General features: G+C 34.2%; 1 protein-coding gene across 2 annotated transcripts in view; it reads right to left on the reverse strand.

The window, feature by feature from the left end:
- The window catches only part of LOC128025839 (DNA nucleotidylexotransferase), a 77,522-nt gene extending 65,387 nt beyond the window's left edge, over positions 1-12,135 (reverse strand). The window contains exons 1-2 of one of the 2 annotated variants that reach the window (XM_052612391.1): positions 11,816-12,133; positions 7,650-7,824 (exon numbers count right to left, since the gene is read on the reverse strand). In XM_052612391.1, coding sequence (XP_052468351.1) covers positions 7,650-7,824; positions 11,816-12,000 — 360 coding nt within the window. In that variant the 5' untranslated portion in view covers positions 12,001-12,133. Of the gene's footprint in view, positions 1-7,649; positions 7,825-11,815 lie in introns of both variants that reach the window. The other variant, XM_052612392.1, reaches the window with a different exon arrangement.
- Positions 12,136-12,500: the final 365 nt, after the last annotated feature.

The raw sequence follows: 12,500 nt of genomic DNA on the forward strand, positions 1-12,500 counted from the left end.
TGAAACAGATGTCTCTGAAGACACACACACACTCATTTCACTCTCTGTACTCTCTCCCTGTTCATCCTATCTCTCTTTTAGAGCCGTAATAACAGCAGTTTCTATTGAAGCGGTGCATTTTAGCATTTCTACACCTCACACACACATCATACATCATCATTATACATTGAGAAGTGCACTAAATTATTTTCATTAAAAGCTAGAATAACATAAATTAATATAAGATGTAAAACTTACTAACCAAAATAAAAAAAATATATATTTTTAAAATTGCATTGGGGCACTAAAGTTATTAAAACAAAAACTGAAATGAGAAAACAAACACATAAAATTACTAACATTTAAACTAAAATGTAAAGTTTAAGCGCAAAAATTACTGAAACTGAAACTAATAAAAATAATTTACAGTTAAATATTAAAAAGAGTTAAATGAGATAAAGATAAATATAAATACTAAAGAAAACTATAGAAATAAAGAAAATTGGAAATAAATGAATCAAACTTTTTAAATAATTCATATATAGTTAACTGAAAATAAATAAATATAATAATAATATAAAAATCAGATAAAAAACTTTAACATACTGAAGCTAAAAAATAAATATGATGTATATGATATATATTTTTATTAGTTTCAGTTTCAGCAATTTTTGCGCTTAAACTTTAAATTTTAGTTTAAATGTTAGTAATTTTATGTGTTTGTTTTCTCATTTCATTTTTTGTTTTAATAACTTTAGTGCCCCAATGCAATTTTTAAAATATTTTCTTTTATTTTGTTTAGTAAGTTTTATATATATATATATATATATATATATATATATATATATATATAAATTACATAAACTTAAAAAATTTAAATAATTTAAAAAAAAAAAGCTCATTTAAAATATGTTTCTGTAGATCATGGCGCTAGTAAAGTAAGTTGCTTTAAATAAAAACATTTGCCAAATGCTTACATATGTATATATATAAATAACTCAGGTTCACACTTTTACTCACTCAAATCATTATATGACTTGGAATATAGAATAAAGAGTTTTTTGCTTCGTGTTTACAATTTTGCATGCAAATTTCATCACAGAAATAACAGCATACAGATCTGTACTAAATGACGACAGAAGCCTCATTTTTGGCTGAATTATTCCTTTAATGTCGCAGATCAGTTATCGTCTTCTGCATCATTACCTGACTCTGATATTTTGATGAATCACAGCATCTTCATTGAAGCTGCTCGATGCTAAACGCCTCAATCAATGCCGGCCGAAAGTAAACAAGACATTTTCTGGTCTGCAGCACTGAAAGACAAACTCGAGTTCACAGTCATAAGTCCTGCTCTCGGGGACAACTTCTGCTCATCTGTATCCCACTGAGAAGGAGAAGAAAGATTAATGGAGTTTGTGAAACAGGCAGCATATTTCTTTATTTGGGGCAGATATGCTGCGGAAACACCCACGGCGTTGTCTAGGGGTGAAGAATCAGTCTTCAGCGTCAGTCAGCGATGCACTACGAAGCTCAGCGACGCACTGATGCATCTGTTTGGAGCTGTATTGAACATCACTCTGAGGCTGTCAGGCGCATATGAAATGTGCTTCTGCAACCAACACGTGAAATGCAATGCCCTTTCCCATTATTTCCCAAAGCGGCTGTGAAGCTGTAGCATTGCATCACTTGCTCAGCAATGACTCTTCAGCAGTGAATGGTGAAAAAGTGCATCTCCCGTCGTCTTTCACATCAACATCCAGCCACATAATTGTTTAGAGCGGTTTAATCGAGTCTAAATGAGTCTACTCCACCAAACTACTGTTATACTGTGCCATGGTATAACAGTAATACTCACTCTCTCAAGAAAAAAACTCGTAGTCTTGAACGCAAATGGAGAAAAACTAACTTTGAAGTATATCCAGCTATAGACAGGCTCTAAAAACTGCGAGGGCAGAGCATATCCACAAACTCATAGAAAATAATCAAAACAATCCAAGGTTAAATTAACAAATAAGTAACCAGACGCCACCTGATTCAAATATTCCACCAACATTAAATAGTAATGACTTTATGAATTTCTTCACTGATAAAATAGATAACATTAGAAATACAATAGCGAATGTAGATTCTACAGCGTCTAACACTTCAGTTTCATCCATCGCACCCAAAGATAAACTGCAGTGCTTTACAACCATAGGACAGGAAGAGCTAAATAAACTTATCACTGTATTTAAACCAACAACATGTTTATTAGATCATGTACCCACTAAATTACTGAAAGAGCTGTTACCTGTAGCCGAAGAACCGCTTCGTTATCTTTAGGTCACGTCCCAAAACCATTCAAGCTGGCGGTTATCAAGCCTCTTATTAAGAAACCAAAACTAGATCCTAGTGTACTGGCAAATTATAGGCCTATTTCAAATCTTCCATTTATGTCTAAAATTTTTGTTGTGTCTGCTCAATTGAGCTCCTTCTTGCAAAAAAATATCTGTATGAAGAATTTCCCACCATAGCAGAGAAACTGCACTTGTTAAAAATACACCTGCTTCTTGCGTCAGATCAAGGCTGCATCTCATTTCTAGTTTTACTTGATCTTAGTGCTGCGTTCGACACCATAGATCATGACATACTCATAGATCGATTACAAAACTATACAGGTATTCAAGGACAGGCTCTAAGATGGTTTAGATCCTACCTGTCCGATCGCTACCATTGTGTTTATTTAAATGGGGAGTCATCTCATTTATCACCAGTAAAATATGGAGTGCCACAAGGATCCGTCCTAGGTCCCCATCTATTTTCAATATACATGTTGCCCCTTGGTAATAATATTAAAAAAAAAAAAATTGGGATTAGTTTCCACTGTTATGCTGATGATACTCAGCTATATATCTCAACGAGACCAGATAAAACTTCTAAATTATCTAAACTGACAGAGTGTGTTAAAAATGTAAAAGATTGGATGACTAATAATTTTCTACTACAGATTGCAACTTGATGAATGTACTGTTACTTCCTCTACAGTTAAAAATCTGGGTGTTATATTAGACAGCAACTTGTCATTCATTCTGACGGCACCCATTCACTGCAGAGCATCCATTGATGAGACACTACATGAAGTGCTACATTTCTACAAATCTGATGAAGAAACAAACTTATCCTGATCTCGGATGGCCTTAGGTCGAGCACATTTTCACTGGACAGTTTTACACTTGCAATTGTTAAAACAACCCAGGATTTACAGTACCTGGGGATCAAAAAAAGATAGAGAAAGAAGTACGTTGTAAAATCAAATAGAACTACACTGTTTAGATAGCAAACAATTTTTGGAAAAACACTATTTTCTATGCCTACATACTTAACTGTAAAATGACTGAAAAAACTGATTTAAAAGACAAAAAGTGATTAGGTTGCAGATATAAAAAAAAAATGTGAACATCGTAAAAAAAAATCTAGTATATGTATCTTGTTTTAAAGACATTATTGACATTAATATTTATTAAACATTTATACTGGACAAAAAAAAATTCAAGAATGCTAATTGGTTAATTAATTATAAGAGTCAGTAGGTTTTGATACATTTGGGAAAACTATGGGTTAATTTTCTCATTTGCTATTCATGAGGTTAATGCACAATGTCACAAACACTCGACCTGTTTGAATCACTGCTTATGAAACACTTGTGCATTTAACGTGTGTTCGTCAACATTTCGACTGTTGATGCTTAATCATTTAGCACATGAATATTTAATGAGGCCAGCATTTATTCCTTTATGATTCTAGCACTGCATGAATCAACATACTGTGGATGCTATATTTCATTTGTACAGTCCATTCAGTAGGCTGTAAAGTCTTTATGTTTTAGGTCACGTCTAATTTATACGTGTTTTTGAACAATAGGAAGGTCCTTCGTCCTAAAGTCTGTGGGTTTTATAAATGGGTTTTGGGTTCAGTGTCTGAAATAAGGTTTGTGGTGAATACAAGCTCATGATATTTTCATGGTTTATTCTACAGCAAAATATATACCAGTTATACCTTTTTTTTTTCTTGTGTCTAAGTGGGACTACAGAAGTTGTGGGTGGATTTAAATATCATCAGGCCGAACAGATAAAATCAGCTACTAACTAGATGCTTTTACAGCCTTGTTGTGTTTATAATCACACTCTTGTTAACTATTCTAACTCGAACGTTCAACATAAATGAGCTGAAGCTTAATGGAGGTGAAGTTGAAGTCATGTGACCATTGTGTAGTTCTTAATTCATTTTAATTTCATTTAGATTTGACATTTCAACTTCAGAATTCATAAAGTGGTGTGCATTTGTGAAGAGTATGTAAGAAACATGTAAGAATCATAACAATAGTTACTTTTTTAAAGAACATTCTTTAATGTTACCATTAATGCACTTTTATGTGTTATGGTCTATACAAACACATAGTAAATCAGAAAGTAATTTTTAAACACTATTTTGATTGAGGCAGACCAGCACAAACTGAATATTGTATATCACAAGGATTTCTGAAATAAATAACAAAACACCTGAATAATATATTCAGAATAAAAAACTAAAGTGGCTTCTGCATCATAAAAGCTGTTGTGTTGAGCCCTTAAAAATGTTCCTTTCACAGCTTCAGTATGAAAACTATCAACAATGGACAACATAACCCAGAACATTTTGAAATAAATAAATGAAAGCAATCTGAATTATTCAGAATCAATTTCGAGAAACATACATACCATACATACATATATATGCGGTTTAAAAAAATCTATGTTATCATGCTAAGGAGCTGACTGAAAGCCAGCGACTCCACAGTAGAGACACGCTCCGAACTCCCAAACTGACACAAATGATTCGCGAACTCAGTTTAAACTCACGAACCGATTCAAATGATTCGCGAACTTCGCGATCCCGCTCCGAACTCCCGAACTGATTCAAATGATTTGCGATCCCCAAACTGACTCAAATGATTCGCGATCCCGCTCCGAAATACCAAACTGACTCAAATGATTCGCGATCCCGCTCCGAAATACCAAACTTACTCAAATGATTCGCGATCCCGCTTCGAACTCCCGAACTGACTCAAATGATTCGCGATCCCGCTCCGAACTCCCGAACTGACTCAAATGATTCGCGATCCCCGAACTGACTCAAATGATTCGCGATCCCGCTCCGAACTCCCGAACTGACTCAAATGATTCGCTATCCCCGAACTGAATCAAATGATTCGCGAACCCGCTACGAACTCCTGAACTTATTCAAATGATTCGCGATCCCCAAACTGATTCAAATGATTCGCGATCCCGCTCCGAACACACGAGAACTCTTTGGCCACAGCTGCTGTGCTTCAGAAGCTCTTGCAGCAGCTCAACACTGGTTTTCTCTGAGGAGGTCGGACCACATCAGATTGTGGTTAATCTTGCAGATCATGACTTATATCTACTCTTCCTCTCCCTGCAGTTTGGTAATATAAAGATTCCTCCTCTGAACTCCCACCTCTTCTGTGGGTTTTATTGTTCTGGGTCTGAATTTTGGGCTCCTGGGGTCTCAAAAAAGAAACATTTTCAATCTCTAAGGTGAACATTATGACAACACCAGTGTTGTGCTAGTTACTAAGAAATATGCAATACTGTTAAATGTAACTTTTTAGTTACTTTTTTAAAGAACTTTCTTTAATGTTCCCATTAATGCGCTTTTATGCGTTATGGTCTATACAAACACAGTAAAACAGAAAGTAATTTTTAAACACTATTTTGATTGAGTCAGACCAGCACAAACTGAATATTGTACATCACCCTTGTCAAAAAATGCTAAATGATTCCAATAAGAAAACTGTACAGGATTCTAATTGGATTTTCTATCATATTTTGGAACCGTTCCTACAGGATTCTGATAGGAATAGTCTTGTAGGACAAGACATAAATATCCTGTAGGATCATTCCTATAGGATTTTAATGGGATCCAGTTGGCTGACTGTTTATATGGGATTTTTTTTTTATTCTAAAGGTACACTTTCACATTGTATTTGTTTTATGAACAAATAGTACTTGCAGTTTGCCTAAACTCACCCTGATGTAGACATTGTTCATTGTACGTTGCACGACCTTCAGTAACATTGTAAAAAACATAAGAGGTGATTTGTGCAGCAATACAACATTAGTGCAAAAATTTCTAAGGGACTGATAATTGATTGATCACACACACACACACACACACACACACACACAATATGTAGCACTTGTGCTTCCAATGTAAATATACACTAAACCAGTTCTAGACCCAAAGGGAGGAAAATATCTAGAGTAAGGAGGAACATTTAAAGTGTATACAGGAGACCAGAAGTTGAATATAAAAATAACACTTTACTGTAACAATAATAATAATAATAGCAAATACAATCACATCACAACACAGAACAATAAAACATCAAACAATATGTAGAATATGATATTGTAACTATTGTAACTGTAATGTAAAAACAGAGAAAAAAAAACTGGAAAATATTGTATCAACTATATTCCAAAGCAATCACTAATGCTCTGTCAAATGAACACATGCACGATTACTTCCTGGTTTTAGATAAGCCAGCTCAGTCATTAGGATTTCTGAAATAAATAACAAAACACCTGAATAATATATTCAGAATCAAAAACTAAAGTGGCTTCTGCATCATAAAAGCTGTTGTGTTGAGCCCTTAAAAATGTTCCTTTCACAGCTTAAGTATGAAAACTATCAACAATGGCCCACAGTGCGTCTTCGTGTTTACAGTGGTTGGCATCCACCAATCCTACAATGCATCGCTGCTGCAAACAGGTTACGCTGCACTTCAGTCACAATTCATTAATTAAAAAAAAGTAACGGACAATGCACCATATAGTAACGGTAACGGAGTTTATTTATTTAAAAAGTAATGCATTACAGTATTAGTTACTGTCAAATGGAACTGCGTTACTAATAACTCGTTACTGCCCAACACTGCCCTCAACAGACCTGAGTGATTTCACTGGTGAAACGAACGTGAATTCTAATGAATGAGTTCTAAATTCATTTTAATTTTAGTTAAAGTTTTAGCAATTGTGTTGTGTTTTTTGACATTTTAATTAGCTTCTGCTTTTTTTTTTATATGTCTACACACATTTAATACTTTTAGTTTTTGTTATTTTAGTAATAAACAATAAAAGAAAAGTTGCAGTGGCAACATTTTATATATATATTTATATATTAGTTAATATTTATGGTAATGAAAAATGTTTTATTGTTTTTGTTTTTAGCTAAGGTTTTAGCCATTTTTTTGTGTTTTATTTTATTAGCTTTTGCTTTTTAAAGTTAATACTTCAACTTTAAAAAAAAAAAATGGAAAATGTTGCATTGGCAACTTTTTCATATATTTCTTCAAGGTTTTAGCCATTTGTTGTGGGTTTTGCTTTTAAAAATGTCTACGTATAGTTTTTACAAAGTTTTAGTTTTTGTTAGTTGAGAAAATGAGAAATGATGCATTAGAATCTATCTTTTTTTCTATATTTTAGTAATAAAAACATTTTGTGCATGCACGTGTGTGTGGCTTTGTGCAACGGATTGAATGCTTTCGCAGGTGAAATGCACAGGAATGCTAACAGATTATGGAAAGGACATCATCTTTGGCATTTGAGCGTCTCAAGTGCACTTACTTGTATGTAATGTCTGATTTGGAGAGGCACGGGCCGGCCGGCGCTCATGCTCTCAGTAAACCAGCTGATGTGCAGCACATGTTTGTCATGCATCTCTCTGAATCCCTGCTCCTCGAGCCAGCTCCAGAGATCCTGCGCTGCATTTCCCTCCGACACGACGTGTGTCACGTCAGCACTGCGAACCACACACACACACACAGCAGAAACACACACTCCATCAGAAGCCAATAATGGATCCCAGATCGTGTGGCACATAAGTAGCCTAGCTGTTTTCGAGCACCGTAATCCAATTTCACATCTACTCTACGACTGATTGATTCTCTCACACACACCCACGTGCGGTTTTAATTTCTCTAGCGGTTCTCGTGATCGGATTATACTGTATGAAATCAAATCAGGTGGACTCTCACACATTAGGATATGAATGTGATGTGTGTGATGATCAGAAGCACATCCATAACACACACACACACACACACACACACAGTCCTGAGCCTTCAGCACTTTGAGCAGGCGGCTAAACGAAATTACCCATCATGCACCTCTCTCAATCAGACATGTGGAGGTACAATAGCAGAACGGACAGGTGCCGCTGCGGATGTCTAAAATTAGCTTGAGATGTAGAGCGTTTAAGGGGAAATCGACTGCTAATTTAACTCACTTCTGTCTGTCCTCAGAGGGGATATCTATTCAACTTTAATCTTTCGAAATGTAAATCTGATTTATTTTGATTCAATAACAAAAAACTAAATCTTATTTGGTCTGACTTTTTTAGTTTTATTAAACAGGCCTACTATTAGAGTATTTATTAATATTTAGAATTAGCTTTTTATTTTTATACTTTGAGCTTTTATTTGAATTTTAGTTTGTTTCATTCATTTTGTTATGCATTTTATTTCTGTTTAGCTTTATCTTTTCAGTTTTATTCATTTTAGTATTTTATCTAATATTTATATTTTCAGCTTTACTTTAATTATCAAAAAAATTGTTATTAACATTTTATAGTTTATATTTATATATATATTATGGCTTGTTTATATTTCTGTTTAGCGTTATATTTTTTTGTAAAACAGAAAATAATTGTAATTTCAGTGCTTCAGCTTCAACTTATTAGTTTTTTTTAAGTTTAAGTATTTTATCTAATATTTCTTTATTTCTTTATTTAAATTTACAAAAACATATTATTATTAATACTACGATTTAACTTACTTCTTTTTTACTTCAGTTTTAGTTTAGTAATTCTTTTGTACCTAAACTTACATCTGATGGCTGCCAAAGCAACATTTATAATTTTCAGTCTAACGTTTTTCTGTTTAATTTATTTTTATTTTCTGTTTTAGTCATTTTTTTTATCAAGGAACCATTTCTAATTTTCAGTTTCAATTTCATTTATTTATTTTTTTTATTAATAAAACAATTTTTTTTTACTACTTACTTATTTCTATTTAGTTTTAATTCATTTTTATTTCAGTTTTATTAATTTTGGCACTTAAAAATTTTAAGTTAGATACTTAGTTCTTATTTTCTTAAGTTTTTCGTCTAATTAAATTTTTTATTTCAGCTTTATTTCAATCAACAAAAAACGTTATTTTAGTAAATTATTTTATTTAGTTGCCGAGGAAACATTTATAATTTTCAATTGAAGTTTTTCATCTAAATTTATATTTAATTTTAGCTTTATTTCAACAAATAATTTTTTTTTATATAATAACACACTGGTTTGCCTAAAAACGACAGATTAGCAGAACCACAAAAACAAATCCAACTTGTTTAATAATTTTTAAATTTCTAAAGAAAATATTATTGGCGTTTGTCATTTCAAAACCCATTGACTAAATGATAAGGTGTTTGCCAGAGCATTGCTATGCGAATGATTTGCACCCAAACTCAAACGAGCCTCTGAAATTCATGCACCAGAGTATTTAAACTGCATGCACATTTGTCCTATTTTTCAAGATAAAAATATTTGCAATTAGAGACACTGATGCAAACTCCCACAAGATCAAATGATCTGAATTTTATAGCTCTCTACTTTCACTGCATGACTATTTTTATTCCTCCGAAAGGAATTTAATCAAAAGCATCCGAGCTGATGCTGAGCAATGAACGAGAAACCTGTGAGCAACAACATTTTCCTCTTGCACCAAACTCAACTGGAAGCTAAACACCTTTGATTGATTCCAACTGCTTCAATATAGCATAAGACTTGCATTATGAACGTCATAACATCTAATCTCCAGCCCTTCCTGTGCAGCGTCTCTATCACGACTTGCATGCGTGTTCAGCATAATACCCGGGGATTTATTATAGGGCATTGTATTATCAGACTCGTACTGACATCAAATCCTCACTGGCTTATAAAATGTCATTTTTCAGCTCATCATGACAGGTTTCCTGTGGTTGGCTGCAGCCGTAGGCCGTTCGAGCTCAAGCTGTATTTCTGGGAATGGTGCCATCTCTCAGCTGGGTACGGCACGCTACACTACGCCAAACTGCTGGCTGCTGTTATACCCATCTACCCAAAACAACTCCCACTGGTGCTTCTCCACCTGCACAAACTGGCACCAACAACCCAGGATCGCTTCTGACCAAGCAGCCATGAAGAGAAGAATAACAGACCACACTACACACTTCAAAACAACTATGTCTGTGCTTGTAAAGTTCGTTTTTTTCTTGAAGCGACTGATTAATTCTGTTAATCAAGGTTTTAATAGCCGGTTTCTGTGCTGTTATTATTACTATGCCATTTTCCATGCAACCTTCTCTCTAGAAACGCATCGAGAATCCAGCCGCCCCAGTGATTATCACTGTGATTTGCATAAAATTGTATGCAAATTAAAACATGTAATCACACAGTGAAAAGTAGAGTTTTTAATTGTTTGTCAAAGAGATGTACGTTAATCGCCGTCTCTAAATAGGGAAAATCTCTCTGTTGGGATCTGAATGACTTTGAGTGGGATTTAAAGGACTGTTTTCAGACTTGGTTCATGATTCATCGGTTTTATATACATTTACCAGTGGCGTTTGTTAAAATACAACGTTTTTTAAAGCCAAAGCAACTATTAAAGTGTTTCGAAGAGAACTGGCAATTCACTAAAAACAAATATCTATATAATAAAATGTTTTGTTGAGATATTCCGACAGTGCTGTTCAAATTCCTTAAAATGCTTGTGTGAAAGATTTACTTCTTAAAGGGACAGTTCACCCTAAAACTTATTAAAATGTACCGTTTTCATCCAAGTTCTTCAGTAGAACAGTAATGAATTTTTTATTATTATTATTTGCTGAAACTGTGCGTTTCATAACACGTAAGTCTACATGTTTATAAGAATTAAAAAAAATATATATAGGCTTACTTCTAGCTCCTGATGATATATCGAGGTCTTATGAAGCGAAACAATTGGCCTGTGCAAGAAACTGAACATTTATATAATTATTAGCTTAAATGTAATTCATGCCTCATGCAAACTGTCCAGAGTAGTATGATATTAAAGCTTATTAAGGCATATATCGAGCAACAAGATATGAGTAACAAAACCAACCCAATTGAAAGCCTTTGAGCTGTGTTTCTGATCAATGTGCGTTATAATGACTATAAAATATGTATCTTTATGTTTGGAAATAACATATTTTGAGTTTTGGGATTTGGTGATTGTGCTACTCTGGGCTGTTTTTGAAAAAAATGTAAAAACACAATCAACAAAACCAACAAATAAATTAAAACAAAAAACAAAAAAGTGTAAGTGTAAACAAAGCATGTGTAAACAAACAATAAACAAACAAATAAAGAAACTAGTCCGCCCAAAAGGCCTTTCCCATTTCTTTGGACCAAACTTGAATAAACATAAATAATGTTTATTGCACAGACTGATTGTTTCGCTTCATAAGATCTCAATATATCGTCTGGAGTATTCATTTAGTTTATTAATATTCTCAAAAACCTGCTGCTGACTTTAATTTTATGAATCACCGAGGACCTCGGTTTCAGCAACAAATCTTCTTTACAGTTCTACTGAAGAAAAGTAGTCCTCTACATCCTGGCACTGAGGGTGAATAAATGAACAGCACATTTTTATTACGGGGTGAACTATCTCTTTAACCTGGTTGTAATAATGCTAGCCTCCTGGAAATTAGGTCATGGTGTCTCGTTGTTTTCTGTCACGTACCTGAGAGCGTCGTCTACGCGGAAGCCCTTAGATCTGGCGAGATTAGAGAGGAAATTCCTCCTGCTTTTCCCCATCTTCCTCTCCACCAGGAACAGAGTCACATCCCTGAACTTGACCTCCTCGTGACCCCGAGCGAAGGCTACTTCAGGCCGCTGACGCTTTCGAGTAATAGCTGTCGGAAACATCTCTGAACCTAGGCCTGGGGCTTCTGTCGCCTGTTCTTTAAAGTTGCACGGGGTGATGCCGTTGACTCTTATTTTTCTTTGGAAGACAAAACTGGCAGTTGGTGTGGTGTGTTTGTTTATGGTTTTGGTAAAGAGTTAGAAGAGTCTTACAACAGGTGCTTTTGATTCGGCATTCGCTAAGATATGATAGGGCAAAACTACCACTAACAGATGGATGCAGAACACTGGGTCACCAGGAGAAAAAAGGAAAATAATAAATAAAAAAAAATGCATAAATATGTTTTCATAAATTCACTGGTCACTCAGTCATTATACGGCATTGCATTATGTTTTTAGTTTGGACCTGAATAAAAAATGTTCCTCTGTTTTCTCACTATATATTACTTTGGGAGCCAAAAAAGAATGAAAAACATAAACACAAGGGTGCATGGCCTAAATAAAAAGACGCAAACTGATGCAAACATTGCAAATCCACTTGAAATAGGACTTTAAACCAAGCA

This window comes from Carassius gibelio, chromosome A13, assembly GCF_023724105.1.
Source record: "Carassius gibelio isolate Cgi1373 ecotype wild population from Czech Republic chromosome A13, carGib1.2-hapl.c, whole genome shotgun sequence".
NCBI classification, from domain to species: domain Eukaryota; kingdom Metazoa; phylum Chordata; class Actinopteri; order Cypriniformes; family Cyprinidae; genus Carassius; species Carassius gibelio.